The following is a 24,742-nucleotide window of genomic DNA, read 5'->3' as shown; positions in this document are numbered from 1 at the left end:
AGTTACAGATACGTCAGTATTTCTGACGTATCTGTAGGCGCAAAAGTGACGCATTGCTGGAGTGTGTCACAAAAGTGACGCAACTCCAGCAATGCTTCCTTTCACATGGGGAAAGCCCCATGTGAAAGGGCTTGCGTCAGTCTTACGCCTGCTGTGAGGCAGGCGCAAGATTTTGACGGAACAGCATCCTAAAAGTGACGCAGTGAAATCTCATAGATTTCACAGCGTCACTATTACGAGGCTTTTTACGGGTGAACGCCCCCCTCTGCATACATTATACCTGACACAGGTATAATGTAGCGCAGGGGTTTACAAAGTGACGCATCTGCTTAGATGCGTCACTTTGTAAATAGTGCGCATCAGGAGGCATGTTTTACGCCGCCGATGCGTCACAAAAAGTGACGCATCGGAAGCGCAAAACTCACGCACGGCCTCATAAATGAGGCCCTACGTTTTTATCTATGTGCTATGATAAAACCTGTTGTTAGCTAGCACAATGCCGCAGACTGTAAATAAAGATCCTAACACGCCATGTGAAGGTATCTTCTATTTAAAGTGTACTCAGTGACAGGTGGGAGGTTCTGGCTCGCTATGCTGCTGTGCAGGGGGCGAGTACATTATCATAATAGCACCACAGAGGATGCTGCACTATGAAGCAGGTTTGGGCTGAGAGCCAAAGCAGGTAGACGACTGAAGGAGAGCGGCAATTAAAAAGAAGCTGCAAGCTGTGGGAAAGGGTGTTCACTTCCACAAGCAAGGAGCACCGCACACAATATATTACCTTATTAAGTTATTTAAAGGGCCACAAGATGGTGAACTTCTTGTATGTGCACACCGGATCGCTTCCTGGATGGATTACGAAGCACTGCGCGGTGATGGTGGTCTAATCTTAGAAGAGTTTTTATTCTAAAATGTAAAAGTGGAAAACCACTTTTTAGTTGAAGTACTAGTCATTCATTGGCTAAAGCTACCAGTTGTGCACATACAAGAAGTACACCATCTTGTGGCCCTTTATATAACTTAATAAGGTAATATATTGTGTGCGGTGCTCCTTATCTTATCATAATCCTTGATAAAAGATAGTGATATTTAAATTCTATTACTGTTTCGTTTTATAGCGGCGCAAGATAGAACCGCCTCATCTACCCTCACTTAAGGCACGAAATAGCCCGATAGAAAAGAGGTAACTCTCGCAATATTAATATATCTTTTTTCAATCGACCTCTATGATATAAGATAACAGAGACGAGAAAATAGACAATTTTTTTTTTATAATAAATCATTTGGGGACTATTATACAGTCGATTAGCCATTTATCGACTTAGGAAAGGATACCTGTTTACGACCTATTGAGCTAAAACCCTTGATTTATTTATATTTATATATGTTCGCTTTCTATATTAACAGATTCTGTAAAAAATAGATCTGCGGACACATAAAAGTTGTGCTCCCTTTTTTCGCCGAGGTGGAAATTCATAAACGTCATCCAATGCCATATCAAGGTAAAAGCCAATCAATAGCACACTAAATTTGGTACAGAATTAATATACTTCATTTTTTGAGCAGTACAAAAATTGGATGGGCTCTATTGGGCTGCCACTATATGAATGTCCCATGATTTAGGTTGAGAAAGTTGATTTCCGATAAAACAAATGTGTACTAAGTAGCTTTCTGATCTGTTCCATATTTACTTGACAGTCTGTAAGTAAATATACATGAATACAAGAGAGTTTAACATAACACAACAAACTTTGTAAAAACGAATGACGAACCATTAACGATTGAGTTCGTATATGTCTTTCTTTTCTTAGAAATGTGAATTTGAAACCTTCAATGTATGCACTCAATACGATTGGTTGTAATGTTGCATTATATATAAGCAGATCTAATGTAAATATTCATAAAAATAGTTGTTTTTTATTCTTTGAGATGGGTGTTATATATATTGAATTGATTTTACTGAAGTAGTTTGTGTAATGTGAATAAGAAGTAATACTCTTTTTCTCTACATTACAATAGGGGTCAACCGTAACATTTATTTTTGTCCTGAGGATGGTCTCGTGTATGACAACGTAGAGACCAAAACGTCGACTTACATCTTCTCTTCTATGATTTATTTTTAATTAATACTTTGAAGAAAGGTGTTTCTTAATGTCACAGTGAGGTTACCTAAGTAATAGTGTCACCTACCTGTTTCATTTTTGTAATTGTTTATATTTGTACCCTGAAATTTATTTGACCAAGATAAAATCATCTATTTTTCTATATACACCCTCTCAGTTCCTTTTTTGCATGATTTCTTTGATAGTATGTGTAAGTTTATTTTATACATTGTTGTGGTAAACTAAATGACATAGACTTAGACGCTACCAAACATTTTATGGTGCCAAACTTAGCACAAATAATAGGAATCATTTCCCAAAATAAAGTTGTCCATTCATTTGACCCTAATAAGTTGAAACTCTCTAAGAAGAGATAAAATATTGTGAAATAAATCCCTTGAAGGCATTCATACCTTATCATCTTCCAGACCCAGCCCATGCACTTAAGAGCGGTTGGGTCGGGTTAGTGGGTGTTTGGGCGGATTTCAGCAGGCAACGACGAGGGAACATTAATTTATTTTTCCTTGTGGTCAGCTATCATACTCCAACCCCCTCCCCCCCAACCCGGCCTCACTGCTCTTAACTGCACAAGCTGCGGCTGCCATCTTCCCAACAACTGGCTTCACGCTGCAGCATTAATGGAGATGAGGCATTGGAAGCATGTATTGCCTTTGGTTAGTTGTATACTATAAGTGGTTGCAGCAATAGGAATTTGGCTCTGTCTGTGCTGGGGAGGGAGATCTGGGACACAGAGACTTTGCCCACAACAGACGCTCCTCTTTGTGCATCCAGGGATTCACCCTGTCACTATTGAACTACTGGAACAGATGCTCGTGTCTTCCAGTCACCGGGCAACTGTGAGCAACCTCTGTAGCAGCTCAGCCCTGCTTTACGACAGGATATCTGCACTGCAGGCAAACCCTACACGGCAATTAAAATAAGAGAGGGTGGAGTCGCTCACAATTTAAAAACACTAAATAAAAATAAAGGCATTAGTTTTAAAATATATGGAGTACTTGTTTAGTGTACACAATAACAATAAGTCTTGGGCTGGTATCAATGCGGTTGGACAACCCTGTTATCCACTACCTAAAACTAATTGTAGCATAGTAGGAAATGGTTTAAAGGGGCTATTGATAAATATCTTTCTATGTGTATGCCTTGCGGTGTGTTTTCTGTATTGACATAAGCGCTTGCCAGACAGTTAGAGTGGTTTGTAGGTGAGACCTAAAAACCCTAGAGCAAAAAAGTAATGTCAACCACAGCAGACTACAAAATCCTTTCTGTTTTTTGGGAGGGAAAATAATGACTCGAAAACTTTTTCTGCTGTATTTGGATTTCATGCATTGAGCTGCATGTGTAAGTTTATATGTATTGACTGGTGGTAAAAAAAAATAGAAAAGTGGTAGAAATATAGAGTCATAGTTGATAGCTGTTAACGATGGGGGTAGTTGCAGCTGACATCAAACAGACAACAAGAGCAAAGCTCTCTTCGGTAAGGTTACTTGGTCCCCACGATGGAAACCCCCATGTTGTTTACAACCACCCAATTACAATGCTATGTTGCATGTGTTCCGCACCAATCCTATCCTCCCAAGCAGATCAGCCATACAGGATTTGGAGACATGATGGAGCAATCCGCAGGCTCACCTACCTCAGGCACAATAAAGTAGCCGGTGAAGCAGCTACCAGTGCATTTTATTACACAGTGTGTTGAAATCATTTGCGAAAATTCTACTTCTTATTTTATGGCTCCGCCTACAAACACCACAAGTTAACAAAAAAGGAGCCACATATGCCCACATTATAGCAAACCTATATGTTGATGATTTAGATGACAGGCATTTTTATAATGATTCAGTGCCTGTCTTTTTGAATATGTACCCTTAGTCAAGCTATATAGATGTTGTTTTCTGTATCTGAAAGTGAATATATATATAGAAGAGACAGAAAGTGACATCTGCACAATGCATATTGAACATAAATTAGATATAAGAAACAATCATGAATCAGTTCCCTAGGAAGCCATTGTGGAGATAAAGACCAAAAGGAGGCAGACATGAGATGGGTCATCATTCGGAAAAATTGAGGTGATGTACAATGTGGCAACAAGACATATAAGTTATTTGCCATAGCATTGTTTTAATCTTAATACCCATGCCAGATATTTTAATGGAAAAAAATCTTTGTGAGAGTGGAATATGATGATACTGTCTCCCAGATAGGGAGGTTTTTCTTCCCTCGTCTACTAATTGCAATATCCTTTTAGCTTTGTATTGTGCTTGTCTTGTCTGTATCTTGTTGTGGTTGGTGTTCGTTTCACTTCGGATAGGGTGAAATAAGTTATTCTTTTTTGTTAATCTTCATATGTTGGTATCCGGTTTTTTCTTTGGGGAGTACATGTAGCCCTGATAGACAGCACAGGCGGTTCATGTGTGAATCCAATTGTGCTGGTGTAATTTCTCAGCTAATGGTTGTGCTCTTCCTACTAGCAAACGTGTTGACAACATAACGTTTTTCTATCCACTTTCAGGATATCTTTTTTCTATTGTAGTAATAAACAGGTATCTGCTGCAGTTTTGTTTTCATAAAGTCTATGTGAATTTTAATTATGCTATAATATTCTAAGTAGTTTTGGTACTTTCTTGTCACTCTTTTAACTGGAAATTACCAAAAATGACTGGATTGGGCCTTTCCCATAGTCTGGGTCAAAAATGCCTACCAAAGAGCTCAGGGACAGAGCATAAGCTGCAGAGTGCTGCTGCTGTTCTTGTTCTGTTGCATTTAGCAGTATTTTCTTAACGCAAAATGCATCTTCGGGTTGACAAAACAGTGTGAAATGCACAGTTACACTGCTTGCGTAATTCTGCACACTTTGCAGTGACTTTGCAGTAATATTCTGTAATTACACTAAAGCAAACTTTGCAAGTTATGCTCCACAACTTTTCATGTGGATTTACTTGGGGCACACAGCTGCCCCTATAGAACAACATATTTATAGCATAGGTATGGTTGTTGAGTGTAGACCTTTATGGACCTCTCTTGGTACTAATAAATGACCCTGGTTACAGTGATATAGTTATTGTTTATAGATTTTGTTTATCATACAGTATTGGCTGTCCTTCCATGGATATCTGTTTGCCCTTTGCATATTTATTTCAGTCAGTCAGTCAGTCAGTCAAAATACTTTATTTCAAAAAATCAATATCATAAAAAGACAATAGCACAATACAAATATTCACACCAAAAAATACATAATTAATTAATTAATGAATACAGAGTAAAATCATGATTCATTTACATAGCCTATATATTTACAAATGAGGTATAAAAATATTTTCTATTATAAATACGTGTTAAAATAGGTTAAAATACCATAAATAGAGGTCAGTTAAATCAGTCGTCATAATCACATACAGATTACAGTGACACAAAACAATTTCATAAGGTAGGCATTTCCTCTGCTATAGACATTATATAATTACATCAATTACAGAGCCATGATGGAAGAATTGTTAATCATGTTCCTCTTCTTTATCCTATCCTTTATTCATATTTATTTCATTATGGATAGATTTGGAGAACTGAACAAGCTGCAATCACACACATGCACACTTGAGAGAGTCAGTACGTAATTTGTACAAGAAGGAGTGCTGGGGCAAGAGCTCTGCTAATAAGCCTGTGACAGGTGCTTTTAAATGTTGCTGTGCTGCTGAACATCAAGGGTGTGAAGTCTTACATCCACTACATGCCATTTCATTTACTACCATATATTCCCTGCCTCTTTCTCGTAATCTAGCAGTTTTCTGTTTTTAGGTTTCGCCTCGTCGAAAGCTGCGCCGTGCAGCTTTTCGGCGCAGGCGAAAACCTTTTGTTTACCAGTATAAGGCTTATTCCCGCCACTCTGTTCCATTGGCTAGCTCCATAAATGGAGGCTAGCCATTGGAAGAGAGAGGCGTCCGTCATTCTGCGAGGCGACTCGGGGGCGTTTCTGACATTTTTTCTCATCCAGCCCCTTTTAGGACGTCAGTGCGGTGGTGGGCAGGGTTTATTTTTTTGCTCGTCCATGTTTCTTTTGGTCATTCCGCGGCCGACTGCCGCCGGAGGAAGTCCAGGTCCAGGTGAGTGCTTTTGATTGTGGCCGTTCCCGCTGCCCCCCTCCCGCTGTCCGTATTCCCGTTCCTGCCCCCCTCCCGCTGTTCGTGTTCCCGCCCCCTCCCTCTGTCCGTGCCTTTCCTGCCCCTCCCCCGCTGTCCATGTGTGCCCGTTCCCGCCCCCCCCTCCCGCTGTCCATGTGTGCCCGTTCCCGTCCCCCTCCCCCCGCTGTTCGTTCCCACCCAAAATTGGCCTCAAACCATCTTCAATATTTGCTATCTTTAAAATACGTGATTTAAAGTAGTGACTGCAAAATCTGTGCATTTTTAGAAAAACATATTATGGGGAGCAGGAAACTTAGAATCCTAGCTTCCCCACTTGTTCAGCTTCTGCGATGTTGGGAAAAGAACACCCTCTCTGTGCATTGATTCAGTGTAGCAAACTAGCGACATCGCAGCCTCCTAGCGATTTCAAGGATGGGAAAAAGAGAGCTGCTCAGCCCAGGGCCCGTGCGTCAGTGACCTCTGGTGACTCGTCGCTGGTACAGGTGATACGCATGTGCAGTTATTCTATAAAAAACAATCTCTGATTGAAGCTGCCCTGTGTGGATAATACTAATGATAAAATATTATGCTGGGGCCCTGTCCTGAGTAATAATCACGAATATAAACAAAAAACAACAAAAAAAAACTGACATTTTCGCTGAGGAAGGAGCCTTTAACATGTCGGTCAGTGATTGAAATATATGTGTCGATGCTGAACAGTAACATATTGGTGGTGGCATGTATCTTCATTTGTGTAAACATTACTTGATAGTACAAGCTCCCATGCCTCTGTAAATATCGCTACTAACATGCTTTTTGCAAAGAAAAGTTTTCCGTTACCACAATCAGTACATGGTTGACTTTCTGCCGCTTGTTTTATATATCCACTATACAGCGCTATGAAACCCACTTGTGTGGAGTCTGCGCATAAAAATAAGTTCTTGAAGCACTGTACTCGGAGTTGGCACATGAAGGACACATCACTGTAGCATTAAGGAGCCCCGGGATCAGCCTCACTTCCGCTTATGCAGCTGATCTGCGTGGACCTGCTTCAGAGGAGTGCACTTGAGCTTCTCTTACAGAGAATATGGGAGCATTTTCTGATAGCTTTCACAACCTAAGGCAGGTGCGGCTTCCATTCTCAGTCGCTTTGTAGAGTTCCACAGAGAATCTGCCTGCAAATTGTTCGTTGGCTGCCATAAACTCACTGCGAGCAGCAAGCCCTCCCATCACTGAAAACTATTCTCCATGACTATGGAAGTGCCTTCCCAGTGTGTTCTGGTAACTTGAGTGTTTACCATTTATTGCAGTATTATCCTTGTACCTGTGTATGGTACCCTTTTGTAACTTGCACACGTCACTTTTCTCTTGTAACACACTGTTTGCTACCTCTCACATTTTGTTTGCATTTGAGTGATCACCGGGGCAGTTATGGTGCGCTCATGCAACCCGGGGTGCACTAGAGCAGCAATGTTTGTGCATCTCGGGAGAGGCAGGTGCATTTTAGGGAATCGCTTGTGCAGCCCTTGGAGGAGACTGGTGCAGGCAGTGGGGTATTGTATTGTATTGTATTGTATTTATTATTTATAACGCGCAACTGTCACCCTACGGGTATCCTGGCGCCAACAAGAAATAGTCAGATGGAAACAACAATACACTGGCTGTCATGTCATACAAAAACAACCGCCTGCACTGTTAGATGGACTCAAGAAAATTAAACTTTGACGAACAGCCATGTTTTCAGGCTCTTTCTGAACCGCAACAAGGTGTCCATTTGCCTGATATTCAGGGGGAGCTCGTTCCACAGCCTAGATGCAGAAGTGCAGAAAGCTCTGCCTCCCATCCTCGATCTCCTGATCCTGGTAGTTGCTGCCAAACCCAGGCTAGAGGAGCGCAGGGACCTTGTGGGCTTATACCAGGTGAGCCTTTCCTGTAAGGGAATAGGTCCCATGTTGTACAGGGCTCTATACACAATACATAGGGACTTAAAAGCAACTCTGCTCCCGATTGGCAGCCAATGTAAATCTGTAAGCGCCAACGTAGTGGAAGAGCTACGAGGTCTATTGAGAGCCAGCTTAGCCGCTATAGACTGGACCCTCTGGAGCCCCTGTAAGATGTATAAGGGGGCCCCTAGATACAGAGAGTTACAATAGTCCAGTCTGGCCAGGATCACACTCATGACCACTAGCGGTCTAGACTCATCAGGCAGAAGGGGCAAGATCTGTCTGAGCGCTTTCAGCAATCCAAAACAGACACTGATGGTTTTATTGGTCTGGGAGGTCATTTGGAGATCTGCATCAAACAGTACCCCTAAGTTACGCACGGTCTTCACTGGAATGCAAGGATCAGCTCCCGGCGCAAGCCTGATCTCGTAAGAAGGTTGGTGACTCAGTTTGGCTGACGAACAATAAACCACCTCCGTCTTCCCCTCGTTAAATTGGAGGGAGTTTATTTTCAGCCACCTGGAGACCCTTCTCATGCAGTCCTGAAAGGTCTCCATGGCCACTGCCTGTCTTCCTTCTAGGGAAAACACCAATTGGGTGTCATCGGCGTAGTTTATCAAATCAATTCCATAGGATTTGTTCCTAGGGATCAGAGGCTGCAAATAAAGATTAAAAAGAATAGGGCTGATAGAAGAGCCCTGAGGAACTCCATGACAGACCTTAGACTTGGGAGATGAGAAGGGTTCTAAGGTCACCACCTGTTGTCTGTCTGTCAGGTAGGATTGTATCCACCTCAGGGCCTTGCCCTTCACGCCCAGTTTTTCCAGTCTACTTAACAGAACCGCATGGCTAACCGTATCGAATGCGGCCGACATGTCCAACAGCACCAGGACTGAGGAATTGCCATTGTCGGCTCGCATTCGAAGGGTGTCCAGCATGGTTGCCAATGCAGTTTCTGTTCCGTGGCCTGGGCGGAAGCCAAATTGGTCCCTGTCCAATAAGCCATTGTCTTCCAGATATCCTGACAGGGACTTACTGACCACCTTTTCCACTATTTTTATCGGGTAGGGCAGGAGGGATATGGGCCTGAAGTGCGCCGGAATAGTAGGGTCCAGCGAAGGCTTTTTAAGCAGGGGGGTAACCACTGCCTGCTTCCATGCTTCCGGCACTATGCCTTCCTCAAGGGATTGGCGACAGATCCAATGCATCCAAGGAAACAGCTCTGGCCCATATTCCTTCCAGATCCTATGCGGGAAGGGGTCTAGAGGCGACCCTGATGCCACATTATGGGCCAAACTAGAAAAGAGCTCCTCTGTAAGAGGGGTGAAATCTTCCAATGATGACAATATTGGTAGAGATTCCTCTTCTTCTATCTGTGCCACTGCATCTTTGCAGCTAGCCCTTTCCTCCTTCAGCCCCCCCACAATTTTGGCAATCTTTTCCTCAAAATAGATCGCAATCTCATCGCATAGTTCTTGAGTTGCAACCACCTTATTACTCATACAGGTGGGGTGCGAGAGATCCCTTATGATATTAAAAAGGGTTTTGGTACTGTTAGGGGACTGAAGAATAGTAGTGGCATAGAAGAGTGCCTTAGCTTTGGCAATAGCTCCTTTATATTTTGCCTGTTCCACTTTTAGTGATATTTTATCTGGCTCTAAATAGCCTCTACTTTCCTTTCTGCCTCCCGGCGTGCATTACGTAGGGATTTCAGCTCCTCATTAAACCAGGGGGCTGATGGTTTCCTTTTATTCTTTATATTTGTCAGAGGGGCAAATCTATCCAAGGTATTTATGATGTGATTGCAGTACTTTTGATAGTTCACGTCTACCGATTCCACTGGATGATAGGATATGTTGCCAGTAAAAGTAGGCTTTGTTTTATCCTTTGGTAATTTAGACAAAATCCGTCCCTTCCTGTAAGTCACCGGGCACTCACTTCCATTGCCCTCCATGGGTATGGAGATCTGGAAATGGATTAAGGAGTGGTCGGTCCAGCACTGAGGTAAGATTTCAATTACCTTAGTCTCAGTCTGTTTGGCGAAGGCCATGTCAAGGATGTGTCCCCCTGAGTGAGTTGGTTTCAGTACCAGCTGATCCAAACCCCAATTTCCACAGATGTCCTTCAGATCCCTCAGATGACTCCCCCGGGACCCATTGTCCCATAGATTAAAATCTCCCAGAATCAGCAATCTGGAGTGGGTCAGGGCGAGAGCAGCAATGGTGTCAAACAGCGCCTGATATTGTGTATCCGCGCTGGGTGGTCTATAACATATCAATCCAGTCAGGATCCTACCTTTAGGTTCTTGCAAGGAGAACCCCAGTAGTTCCACCCCCGCCACTTCGTCGATCTGTAGAGGGGAAAAGTCCCCCTTGTCTTTATAAATCACTCCAAGCCCCCCTCCTCTTCCTAGTGGCCAAGGTTTGTGGAATAGCTTATACCCTTCCGGGCACGAAAAACCCAACTCTACGGAGGTGTCCACGCTGGTCCACGTCTCCGTGATGAATAGGGCATCTAGGTCCATATCATTTAGCAGCTCAGACACTTCCTGGTGATGTTTCACCAGGGATCTGCTATTGATCAGCCCACAATCCAACATTACAGGGGACTGTGGTAGGGCATTTCGAGATGTTCCCTCTACCCTCTTACCTATGGCCAATAGCTCGTCCTTGGAGTACCTGCAACCAGCAGCGGACTTAGCCCTAAGCCCGTCCGAGGCACGGACGGGCACAGACGGGCTTTCCTCTGGCGCTCCTCCGGCACGACGCTGCGCGCGAGCGCTGCGCGTTAGCATACTGATCTTTAAATAGTGTGTGGCAAAAAGATACTTGCAAACACTAGAGCGCTAGCCCCTGGAGCGCTTCTGAGCCCACACCCAAAATGGCGGTCGGGAGTGAGGCGGCGCTGAGTTTACCCAAAATGGTGAGTCCTGTCGGGTCTTACTATTTTCTGAGCAATACAAACATAGGGGGAGCGTGGGGCACAATTGTGAGTTATCCCAGCATACAGTATATCACCACAATACAATCAATGTAAAAAACGAGCAATTTTTAAAAAATGAGCAAAGTGCTCCTAAAATTATTAGCAGGCAGCAGAAGTTCTAGAGCAGCAGCAACAGCGTGACAATCCTGTTTGTTTGTCCGCACGAGGCTGACTGGTCCCCTAAATAGTGTTTGCCAAAAAGGCACTTGCAAACACTAGAGCGCTAGCCCCTGGAGCGCTTCTGAGCCCACACCCAAAATGGCGGTCGGGAGTGAGGCGGCGCTGAGTTTACCCAAAATGGTGAGTCCTGTCGGGTCTTACTATTTTCTGAGCAATACAAACATAGGGGGAGCGTGGGGCACAATTGTGAGTTATCCCAGCATACAGTATATCACCACAATACAATCAATGTAAAAAACGAGCATTTTTTAAAAAAACGAGCAAAGTGCTCCTAAAATTATTAGCAGGCAGCAGAAGTTCTAGAGCAGCAGCAACAGCGTGACAATCCTGTTTGTTTGTCCGCGCGAGGCTGACTGGTCCCCTAAATAGTGTTTGCCAAAAAGGCACTTGCAAACACTAGAGCGCTAGCCCCTGGAGCGCTTCTGAGCCCACACCCAAAATGGCGGTCGGGAGTGAGGCGGCGCTGAGTTTACCCAAAATGGTGAGTCCTGTCGGGTCTTACTATTTTCTGAGCAATACAAACATAGGGGGAGTGTGGGGCACAATTGTGAGTTATCCCAGCATACAGTATATCACCACAATACAATCAATGTAAAAAACGAGCAATTTTTAAAAAACGAGCAAAGTGCTCCTAAAATTATTAGCAGGCAGCAGAAGTTCTAGAGCAGCAGCAACAGCGTGACAATCCTGTTGGGGTTGCTGATGTGAATAGTGGAAAAGAAAGATTTGAAGATGTATTGATGTAGTGCTTTGGTGTCACTGGTGCAACACTGGTTGCACCAGAGCAGCAGTGTGTGACCTCGTACAGCTCGGGAGAGGCAGGCATTGTCGGCTCGAGGACAGAGGTGCAGCCATGGGGTTACTGGCGCCTGTTGCTTATTAATACTGGTGCAGCTGTGGAGAGCTGGTGCACTCCGCGTGAACAGTTGTGCACAGATGGGGTGTCGTGCAGTTAAAGAACACTGGTGCAGCTGTTGGGGGTGCTGCGGCTCCTGCAGGGTGCGATGGCTGGTGCACTAGTGCACAGATGGGGTGTCGTGCATATAAAGAACACTGGTGCAGCTGGTGGGGGTGCTGCCTGGGGCTCCTGCAGGGTGCGATGGCTGGTGCACTAGTGCACAGATGGGGTGTCGTGCAGTGGAAGAACACTGGTGCATAGCTGGGGGGTGCTGACTGGGGCTCCTTCAGGGTGCGATGGCTGGTGCAGTTGTCTATGGTGCTTTGTAACACTTTAATGGTGACACAGCTGCACGTGTGCTGTAGTGCTGGATAGATGTGTAGTGGGGTCTGATGCAGCTGACAATGCCATTTATTTATCTGCTTTCAAAACCAACACATAAATACAAAATTTGTCATTTGCAATGCCAATCGCTCAAACTTTTACAAAGGCGAAACCGTTGCATTGTAAATGCTTGTTTTCCTTGGTGACAGTTTTTCTGTTTTTCTCTTCCTATGGCTTTCTGCTTTTTGTGTGTTTGCCAGTCTCTTGTTTCAGTAAATGTCTGATGTGAAAAAATGAGTGCCAGCTACCTAAAATGAGTGCTGGCGGCCTCCACCGGCAACCACTGGCTCAAGTTAAGCACTGGAGAGAGACGCCTTTTGGTCTGTGTAACTCGTATTGTTATACCCACATTTAAAGTGCTTTAGTATTGTTTGGTTTTAGCTTCCTACTTGTCCTGGATGTGTTTTGTTTCATATATTCCACCTTACTATCCCTTGTGCCGATCTAGAGATGAGATGTAGACTCAACTTTATGTTGTTTTTGTAGCCCATGGTAGGCAGTTATTGTTACTACGAGTACGTTCCTAGGATAAGGTTAGGTAGCTTTATGTTTCTCCGGATTCCACAATGATACCTTCTAAACTCCTCTGGTTTACAGTCCACCTTTGGAGTCAATCAAACTAGTCTCAGATGTAAACATTCCCTATATATTCGGTCTTTAACATGCAGGCCTTTATATAGAGTGTATAATGTATACGTCCTATTTATTCAGACTTTGTGAATATGCAAAGATACCTGTAATTTCTTTACAGTTGCCATTTCTAGCTCAACAAATGTTCAAGACTGTTTTTCAGGTGTACTGTTTCTCTCTGCTGTGTTTCGCACTTTGCTAGCTTAGCATGCTTATCCTGAAATATATTTTGCTTGACCAGATTATTATATTCTGTGTATAGCAATAAACTAAAAATCATGATTACTTATATTTGCAATCTCTTTACAGACCTCTTTATCATGGGAAACGGCCATTACAACGAAGCCGTTTCCACGAAATCCTTAACTACGCATGCAGTACAACGCATGCGTGGTTACCACGAAAGCCTTTACCACGCATACCTTTACTACGAGGTTTGTAGTAAAGGCATATGTGGTAAAGGTAAAAAGTAAAAGAAGGGGGGCTTGGGGGGGTTTCCCCCCCAAAAAAAACTCACCTTAAGTAACGTCGGGATATGCAGAAAATCAGCGTCGTTTAAGAGAAATCGGAAAATAAACTTCCGCTTTCTCTTAACGACATATGACGTCACCACGCAAGTATTCGAGGTAAAGGTTATGCGTGATAAACGAATTCCGTTGTAACGCATGCGTGGTAAAGGCATGCGTTGCAACGGAATTCGTTGTAACGTCATACATTCCTTTATCATTTGACATTGTAATGTAGTAGATGGGTTATTAGATCAATTTATTAGGTACACATTCTTACTATGCACCGGGAACACTTACTAGAATGTTGTTTACTTTTCATTGATGTCGATGTTGCTGAGGTCCTGCCCCTATTGAGACTTTTTAGAATGCTATCGCTCTGTACACTGTGTTTCTGTTTCTAATTTGTATTACTGAACCCTGTTTCAGTTGCTCGTATTTATGACTTCTGCCTTTCCAATCCTTGACGCACACAACAGGATGAAGGATATGTATTAAATGAAGGAAGTCACCCAAAACATAAAATGCCTGCATTTTCCAATCTCCATTGTTTTACCCATAGAGGAAACATCAATATTTTAATCAACACCGTCCACCATATTCGGCCTGTTGTGCAAACTATTTAACAAAAAATTGATAATGCTGTGAACTTTATTCAGAACCATTGGGGGTTTACACAGATCGAATGGTTCTGTTGTGTATGCATTTCTTTTGTAATAATTTTGTGATAGAATAGTATGATTAAAGCCATTTTTAATTTTTACGTTGAAGTAGAGGGGATATTTGTCTGCGGCTTATATGTATTGTTTTTGCTACTAATATATCTATTCTATGTCGGTTTTTTATGATTGGCTTTCATGGGTATTTTGTCATCTTTTTGGCCAAATTGGGTATAAAGTACGTTTGTTTTTTTTTTCGTACCTGGTGTCCTGCCATCCTCCCCCATCACCCTCAGGAGAATCGTCGCCTTCCTCGCCCAATCTAAAAATATATAAATCTGGCGTACTGCTACCATCCCCTTCCAATCTTGGCAATATCTTCCACTCAGCCTTCCCCAGTGCAGAAATGTCCTACCTCACTTTCAAACCACCTTCTGAGCATACCCACCCCGCCCAAAATAGCATTCTCTGCCCTAACATTGAGAGCAGACATATAGCGTAGAGCTTCGGCATCTCTCTGAGAGACGCTTCTTGGCATCGCCTGCCTTTCACTGTCAGTCTACGCCTGAAGACCGCCATCGACTCAAAACAAAGGTGGTGGTCAGTCACACAGATGCAACCGCTATATACCCCAGTGTCCCTGGGATCTACAGAGACCTTTGCAAGGCCATAGATTGAATGCAGCCAGAGCACAGGCTTCAGGGTCCAGCAATTCACAACTCTGATGTCTGAGCAGGAAAAAATGAAACATGTACTACAATGATCTTTTCTCAGAGCAGTGGAAATGTGAGATCAAAGCCTATGTCCGACATACTGCCGTCCAATAAAATGCATACAACAATGTATAGCTGCGATGACACAGAGCTCTTCTAGACTTACAAGTGCTGCCTCTCTCTGGAGAAAGGGTAGGACAGTTGCTTGACCGTCATCGAATCCCGTCCACCCACCCTCGGCTGGATGGGTTCGGTGATTTTTTGAATGACTGAATTCAGCTTCTGCATAATACCGCGAGCTTGATTCACCTGGTACACCTGCAAAAAGAAGGAGAATGACCTATTAGGTCTGATGTCAAAGCCAAATGCAACACAAACAACCAGACATCAGTGCATCAGTACTTGGTGACTAAATGCATCATCTTGGGAGACCCATGTCCAGATACTGGAAACAGAAACAAACAGAATTGTCTTTTTTAGGTGAATTACAACTGGATGCAATACATTGGACACAGGTAATTGGTATTTAGAAGTCACTGTAATGGTAAAGGTAAAAAATAGTCTAAAGGAAGAGATTAGGGGTTAATAGTATTAAGGTATTGTCAAGTTGGGAGAGGAGTGGCGCAGTGGCCAGAGCAGCTGACTCCAGAGTGTAGGGATCATGGTTTGATCCCCGGCACTGGCGGCAGCTCAGCTCAGCACCATGTAACAATGAGCAATAGCTCACTTAATCTCCCATCGACGTCCGCTAGTTCCTTGAAACCTTAAAGGGTGATATGTTTGCGCTTTATAAGTATGGATTATAAATAGTAAGTTGCAAGTGCTTTCCTCCTAAAGAAAATCTTGAAAAAAATTACACAAATGTATAAAAAAACGTACACAAAAATATATCAAATACACCAAAAGAGGAGGCACACATGCAGCTATAAAGAGTGAAGGAACATTGGATCTAGTTGTGATCTTAACTTCGCATACCCAGTAAATAAATACAAGTCCTAGATCAATCACTTCAAGGTGAATCCCCTGAGATTAATCTCAACATGATTAGGGAACGAAGAGACAAGCACTGAACCTGTAAAACATTGAGCACTTGAGCTGACCGCGCCTAACACATATCAGGCACAGCTCTCGCCCGGACAGAGTATATGATGCTTAGTTACACGGGCAGTATAGGGCAGGAGGGGCTTTGGTTTCCACCTGCATGCTCATAAAATGAGGCAATGTCCCTCTTGCAAGTACTAATCCGAAGTGCAGCCTGCACTTAGGACACAGGTGCACCGTGCTACCCACCCTTGTCTATTAGAAATCTGAGTGCACATTAAGTAGCACAGCAGCCTTTATGGTTTGCAGAACCTCCAAATGGGCAATAGGTTTAAAATCATAAATTCATGGAAAAACAACTAGTCATCACTCATATTAAGGCTATCAGCGAACTCCAGATTTCCAAGTCATTTTTTAAGCGCATTTCAATCTATATCAAATTATTATTGGCCTGGAATGAATGTAGCAGTGGCCTCACTGCAGAGCCACGGAGCGGTGGCAGGGAGAGGGTACCAGAGTGCTCGCACAGGGGAAGTGGAAAATCAGCGTTTTGAACATAGTAAGGAGGAGAGGGGGGTGAAATTACAGCAGGCCCAGGAGGGTGAGCATCAAATGCTACATTCATCAGTGGATTAGAAGATCCACAAAGACATGGTCCTTCCCATATTTCAGGTGCAAGGGGGCAAAGCTCATATGTGGCAAGATGGTGTTCCAGATTGTAGGTGTAGTTGGAGAAGGCTGCACTAATTTCAAGTTTTTTCTTTTCAGTCTTGCACTGTCCTGAGTTCTTCTGATGCACTGACACAGGATATCTACTTAAATTGTAAAAAATGTCCCACCCCAAAACAAATTTGTAACAAAAACACCAATAGGGGTACTTAAAATATAATATAAAAATATAGTACACAATAAATATATTTATTTTCTAAATAACAACATTCTCGTTTTTTCTGGCACTCCTTACTGATATGTTTTTAGGCGAACAAATGCAACCCTAGGCAGATAGATAGATAGAAAGATAGATAGACAGATAGATAGACAGATAGATAGATAGATAGATAGATAGATAGATAGATAGATAGATAGATAGATAGATAGATAGATAGATAGATAGATAGATAGATAGATAGATAGATAGATAGATAGATAGATAGACAAATGAAGGATGGCATTTGTGCACATTAGTACATGTGAACAGAAAGGTACAGAGGGGTGAAGGGGAGACAGAGGTGTAGCAAGTGGAAGAGAAATGGCAGCGAGATACTATGAGTAGGATGAGATGAGAGGCTGCTAAAGTACAGAGGGGGGCACATAGGTCTGTTACTGAAATGTGTGTGGTGTTAGAGGGAGGCATGGGGGTGTCGAGAGAGGTGGGGTTGTAAGAGGTGCAATGACAGACAGGTAAGATCGGAAGAGCCGAGATAGAGAAAGGGTAGGTACATGGACAAGTAGAGATGTGTAGAGACAGAAAGACAGACAGACAGACAGGTAAAGAGAGAGTGGTGCGGTAGAAGAGGTGATGTGAAGTAAGTAGACAGACAGAAAGTGTATCTTGTAATTGAATAGCCTGAGACTGTGAGGGTTAATGTTGGGCGGGTAGTGCAGCTCTGCGCTCAGCTGTGAAGTGTGAAGCAACAGCTGTTTAAGTTGAAGAAAAAGGACAGGTTGTTAATGCACGCTCTTTTTACATAGGTATTTATCACTGCCCCATGCATATTACAGGTTCCCCTTAGAAGGCCAGGTATGGACAACTGCCCACTTTAGCCCATGTCTTAAAACTGATATGCTTATGTATTTTAGGCACACATTTATATATGTATAGTATGTCGTCTATGTTTGCCCACATGGAAACGTGTAAATCAGAATTGCATAAAAAATGTAAGAGATGTTTAATAAAAAATAAAAAAAAACAGTTGCAAAGTAATATATTTTAAATGTTTACGTTTTTGTTTTTTTGGTGTCTTTATATCAATAATTCTTTAGGGTTAACTTTCTAAACTGTGTTCTATTTGAACTGGTTCATATACCCTGTCTCTTTCGTGAGTGTGGCTCTTTTGTTCATTTCTGTTGACCCCAAACACCGCTCTAGTTTTTTTCTGTCAGAAAGGGTCAAGGGGCAGATTTATGTTAACTGGCGCATCCCCAGGGATGCGCCAGTTAACATGCGCCACAGTGCGCCACAGCTCCGCCACCCATGGTGCGCCGCATTTATGATGCGGCGCACCATGGGGCAAAAACGGCACAGATGCGTGACGCATCTGTGCCGTAAAGGTGACGCATTGCTGGAGTTGCGTCGCAAGCGCGACGCAGCTCCAGCAAGGCTCGGGGGTGACCCATCTCCATAATGCTGCGTCAAGACCTACGCCTGCTTCAAGCAGGCGCAGGCTTTTGACGCAGCATTGGCCTGAAAGTGACTGAGTGAAATCTTATAGATTTCACTCAGCCACTTTTGCGAGGCGCACCTGCCCCGGAACGCCCACCCTGCGCCGGAACGCCCACAAGCGGCGCAGGGCTTTACAACGTGACGCATCTGCCTAGATGCGTCACGTTGTAAATCGGTCGTAGGGATGCGCCACGTTTACGCCGCCTTGCGTGACGCAACAGCGGCGTAAACGTGGCGCAAGTGCCTCATAAATCTGCCCCCAAGTGTCTGCTTTGTATGGAGCACAGCAGGTCTTGAGTATGGTGGCCGGTGCACGTCTTTTGGTGTTAGTGATGGGTGGTTGGATTTCTTCAGCCCCTTGCTCCGGTGTGCAGCTGCACAAAGGATGCGAGTCATTGCTTCCAAGTGGTAGCGGGAATCTGCAACAAGTAGTTCACCTCTTGGCTCCTGACTTTGCAGTTTATTTTAATCCAAACATGAAATTATCCCAAAAACTCAGGGGCACGTTTACAAGCACCCTACGCCACCAGTACTTTGTCACGTACTAGTGGCTCATGTTACTGCTCCATATTTACAAGGACAGAAAAGCCACCCAGCGTGGCTTTTCCTGACATTGTAAATGTGGCCCCTTTACAATTAGCACTTTGCGTGAAAGGGGGGATCCATGGTGTTGCTGTGGGTGTTCCCACGCAACACCCATGGAACCAGACACATTTCCAGATTCACGAGGAATCGTCAACCTGGAAATGTGGCTAGGGGTGGCGTAGCGAGGTGCAACGCAGAGAAATGTTTTAATTTCTCCTCGTTTTTTCCTCTTTCAATGCGTGCTGCATCTACAACACGCATTGAAAGACGAAATTGCCAGTAGTGATTGTTTTTTGTGCAGAAAGGTACCCCTTCCTGCACAAAAACAATCTCCCTATGATGCAGGCATCCTTGCACCATGGTGCAAGGGTGCCTGCGCTGGCGCATGGCAGCAGCACAGGGGAGAGTACAGGAATGCGCCATATCATTGTAAATATGTTGCATTCCGTGCTTTGGAAGTGCCACAGCGTGGCACAGCCAAAGGGCTTGCGTTGCCGCGCTGCGGCGCTACCTTATAAATCTGCCCCTCACTGAAAAGTTAGATGTCCTTGCAATCACAAAGGACGAGGCGAACGATCAGCACACAAACAGGGACACCCCATCACCGTGCACCCACCCTCCCAACCCCGCAAGATACTGCAGGGTACCGGGGACAGGTAGTGTTAATGGAAGTATCTGCTGTTGTACTATTCTGTGCCTCCTGGTCTTGGGGGGGCTCCCCATGGGGTGCCACGGGAATGGCTGATGCCTGCCTGCACGCAGGAGATGGCACATTCAAGATATGGCTGCATGTCTCTGTTCTCAAACACCACCGTTGTAGGTAAAGGTGCAAACTTCTCCCTCTCTGTTTAACTCCCCCAGAGCAGCTCCCATGCCCTGCTCCAATCACTCCCCTACACGAATGTTATCTGCTGCCCATGGGAACCGTGATTAGGAGGGTGTGCGTCCAACGGCTCGACCCTATCAGCGGCCCAACCCGTCTCTCGCCCTCAATACCAATATTTAGATTGCATTTGTTTCGTAAAAAAAGGGAAACTCTGATTTCAACCCTGTATTCGTAGAATAATAATTTAAATCCACTTCATCTCAGTCAGTGCTTGTGACACATTCACCGCCCAGCACTTCATCGTCAGGAGCCCATACCTCTCTGAAAAGGGGCCCGGCCCACGCTTGTGTCCAACACTCCTTTCTTTCATTTGTTACCGAGATCTGTGGGCTACAGCGACACTCACCTGTGACTCACAAGGCAACGTTGTTTCAAACACACAGGTAAACCTGGCGTGGGTGAGGTAACCAAGACCCTTGCATTGTATTGAACTGTACCCTTTGTCTAGCACTTCCTACCCCTGACAAGGCTCCGAATGAGACCTCCTACCCGCTCTGTTTTCAGTGGTTGGCAGGGTGTGGTTTATCCGTGATATCCCGATATTATTTTAATGTACCTTGTTTGGAAAGTGCTCTGTTGTACAGCAGCCGTTACAAAGCATTCCCTCACCTGGCTACTTACAGAACATCTGTTGGGGCACATGCAATGTACCCCGATAATATAAAGACATCATTGGGCAGAGGAAATGGCCTAATGGCTCGGGCGGTCGACCTCGAATCTGGGGAACCGGGTGTGAGTCTCAGCAATGATGCTGAACATCCTGTGATTCTGGGCAAATCACTTAGGGCCATATGTATCAAGCAAATTCGCATTCGTAAAGGCCGAAATTGGTGCAAAATAAGGAATCGCAAATAAGGAATCGCAAAATTTGCGATTCCTTATTTTGCAATTGCATTTAAGGAATCGCAAATTTTGCGATTCCTTAAATGCAATGTATGAAGCAAAAAAAATTGCAAAATGTCTTTAAGGAAGTTGGTGGTAAGTTACGAATTCTTTGTAAAATGCAAATTTTTGCATTTTTCAAAGTGCCATGTGACGCACATACATGCCCTTAGGGCATGTATGTGCGCCACATGTGCACCCATGCATATTTCAGGGGTGCAACAGGGTGTCCTTTGGACACCCCTGCACCCTTGAAATTATTCTCAATTTGCGATTTGCAAATTGCGAATCGCAAATTGAGAATAACTTCCCATTCATTCCTATGGGCCTCCTGACCCATAGAAATGAATGGCAAAGTATTCCTTAATTGCGATTCGCAATTTGCTAATCGCAATTAAGGAATTTTAAGAAATCGCAAAAAAAATGCGAATTTGTACATACATATCTATTTGCGATTTTCAAATAGCGATTTCTAAAAAATCGCTATTTGAGAATCGCAAATGGGTATCACTTAGGGCCATATGTATCAAGCAAATTCGCATTCGCAAAGGCCGAAATTGGTGCAAAATAAGGAATCGCAAATAAGGAATCGCAAAATTTGCGATTCCTTATTTTGCAATTGCATTTAAGGAATCGCAAATTTTGCGTTTCTTTAAATGCAATGTATGAAGCAAAAAAAATTGCAAAATGTCTTTAAGGAATCGCAAATTACCACCAACTTCTAGTTGGTGGTAAGTTACGAATTCTTTGTAAAATGCAAATTTTTGCATTTTTCAAAGTGCCATGTGACGCACATACATGCCCTTAGGGCATGTATGTGTGCCACATGTGCACCCATGCATATTTCAGGGGTGCAACAGGGTGTCCTTTGGACACCCCTGCACCCTTGAAATTATTCTCAATTTGCGATTTGCAAATTGCGAATCGCAAATTGAGAATAACTTCCCATTCATTCCTATGGGCCTCCTGGCCCATAGAAATGAATGGCAAAGTATTCCTTAATTGCGATTCGCAATTTGCTAATCGCAATTAAGGAATTTTAAGAAATCGCAAAAAAAATGCGATTTTGTACATACAGATCTATTTGCGATTTTCAAATAGCGATTTCTAAAAAATTGCTATTTGAGAATCGCAAATGTATATCTTCTCCCCGTACCGAACGAAAATGAATGTCCTCATTTAACGCAACGGGTATTATATAAAGCGCTCCGACACCGGGTCAAGTTTGTGATATATAAAACTCTGTAAAATAAAATAAACAATTCTCTTCGACTTGTTGTTTGGCTGTGTGTCGATGTTCTTGCTGTCTCTATCTGAAGTTTCATAGCATTGATGCGAGGGATTCTGTCTCTACGGTGCCCTACCAGGGGCAATGGATCTCAATGCTCAGCCTTTTTGAAGAGGAGGAGGGACCTGGTGGAAGCACAGGGAATGTCTAGTTGTCCTCCTGCTACCATTGTTAGTAAGATGGAGCAGAGTACAATGCTGCTTCCCCTTCTAGCACTCATGAGAATGTCACCGCTGGTTCGATACACCTGAAATTAAGATGGTCCTTGCTGTATGATGGAAGAGGGTGGTTAGATGTGATATCCTTGGCGTGGGTTTTCCCTCAACATTCTAATGTACTAGCCTTTTTAAACATGTCTCAGGCCTATCATTGCATCCTATGTGTGCAGTTTTAAACTATCATTTTGACCTGGGAAAATAAACCTTTTGCCAGGCCTAAATATTACTTTCAAATAGCCATCAGTTAGGGCCTCAAAAGGCCAGAGAACAGGGGGCAGAGTATTTAGAGAATTAGACATGTATTTCTTAGTTACATGTCCTGGTAGTGAAAAACTCCTACATTTATTTTTCACTTCTGTGAGGCCCATCTCTCCCATAGGATGACATCGAAGCTCCCTAATTACATCTAATACGCAAAACTTACAAATGGGAACAGGTAAATATTACATGTTTTGTGTCTTTGGAATTGAAATGAAAAATCCTCTTTTATGGTAAAGGCAGATTTTGAATTACAATTTTGAGAATTCAACTTTTAGAAAGCTGGCATTTTCTTACCTTTGCCATTTAGCGCCTGCAACCTGTCTCTAGGTCACATTATAAGGTGTAGTTGACAGTTGGTCTTTGTGTATTCATTCTACTGAGCCACACACACAAAAGAGAGCTAAAGTGTGCTGGAAGGGCCATCACTGGCAGGGTGGGAGAGCGAGCTGGGCACAATCCCATATACACCTGAATAGGCTGTGTACTGCCTTCACACAAAGAGTTGCATACCCCTTGTGTAAGTCTGGAGCCAGAGCACGGGAGGCAGGAAAACTGAGCACTACAAAGGGAATCCTCAGACACCAACTCTTTAGTACACTTCTTGACCTGTGTAAGGCTCTTTTAGGAACAGGGAGTGCTATGCTGCTGAAAGGACAGCTACTCTGCTGGCTGCTGCCCTGCTGTGATGATCTACTGCCTGTCTGGGTGAGAAGGACTGGACCTGCCACCTGTACCCAGGACCACCAAAGCGACTCCAAGGGCTAATCTTGTAACATTTAATTATTTATTTAAAGAGTTTTTTAGAGAGCTAGCTAGACCCTTGTAGTATCAGAGCGCTTTACATGAGGAATATCGTAAAAAAAGAACAGTGGTACATATTTACATGAGTTACAAGAGAAAAACATAGAATAGAGAAACAACAAAAAAATTGTTACATAAATACAGCCGTTAATAGAGCACATTGGAAACATAGAAGACAAGGCATAAGGGGCATAGATGGTAGAGGGGGGAAAAGTACAAGGTTCAAGTCTGGGAGATCAGACATGGAGAAGAGAACCTCGTGATGTACCAAAAATAGTCGATAGTGGGCTTCCTCGATTTTGTGACCATTCCAAGGCAAAGCATTTCTGTAGTACTCCAGCAGACATAGTCGTCTCAGTCTCAGTCTCAGTCTCAGTCGTTGCTCCATGCAGACAAAGGTAATTTTGTAGAAACCATTTATACAAATGTTTCAGACAGTTTATGATTTTATCCTAGCTGTCTTGCAACTCATCAATCAAATTTATATTCTAATTGGATCATCTTAGTCTTTACAATGGTAATCATTAAAGCAGTTGTTTGCTCCTGTCTCAAAATGCTAAACAGTACTCAAGGTACCACACGCCATGTGAGCGCTGGGAAGACTGGTCATTGTGCTAATGGTCGCTTACAACATCTGCATTGATCTGGAGGTCACTAGTTCTATTTCTGATAAAGCAGTCTCTGCCCCCCTTCCTTGTGATTTTCTTAAACTGAGTACTATTAAATCTATTAATGAAATCATTGGTTATTTACATTACTTATGCAACTGTGTGAGGAATAGTATCATGGTCCTATGGCGAAGTGGAGAGGGGTTCAACTTTTAACAGTTGAACAGCTTGCTTCTAATACTGGCTTTTGATCGTGCTTGTGCCACGGTGGTCCCATATGATAAAATTGAGACCTCTTAAAAATTAAACTAACTGCCGCACAATTAATTAGAAGATTAACATCGTTTTGCAAACTCACTTTTCTTGGTTACTGAATTTTGGCACTGTGGCTAAACTTTAGTGTAGTGGGACCTTTATAATATCACAACCGAACAAGGGATTGGGATTTATTTAGTATTCTGTATCGCACTGGCAGTGACCATATCCTAAAGCAGCGTAGGGCCTACTAAGAATCCACTAAGAATCCACAAATCTGATAATAGCTTTGCCATAGAATGATGGACAGGTAGAGGGTGTCAATGGTTTACCTATTGCAAGACCATTCAATGAAAGAATTGTTTCAGCATCTTCAAGGCCTTGGAATAGATCAAATT

The 24,742-nt window shown here is 43.4% G+C and overlaps 1 protein-coding gene across 2 annotated transcripts in view; it reads right to left on the bottom strand.

Annotated features, from left to right (window-relative positions):
• ANO1 (anoctamin 1) overlaps positions 1-24,742 on the bottom strand; it is a 780,986-nt gene that overhangs the window by 280,396 nt on the left and 475,848 nt on the right. For both annotated transcript variants that reach the window (XM_078684271.1, XM_078684272.1), the window contains exon 5: positions 15,303-15,454. In XM_078684271.1, coding sequence (XP_078540397.1) covers positions 15,303-15,454 — 152 coding nt within the window. The remainder of the gene's footprint in view (positions 1-15,302; positions 15,455-24,742) is intronic.

This window comes from Lissotriton helveticus, chromosome 3_2 (genome assembly GCF_964261635.1).
Source record: "Lissotriton helveticus chromosome 3_2, aLisHel1.1, whole genome shotgun sequence".
Taxonomy (NCBI): Eukaryota; Metazoa; Chordata; class Amphibia; order Caudata; family Salamandridae; genus Lissotriton; species Lissotriton helveticus.
Note: the sequence above shows the minus strand (reverse complement) of the source record. Positions and strands in the feature narration are given on the sequence as shown.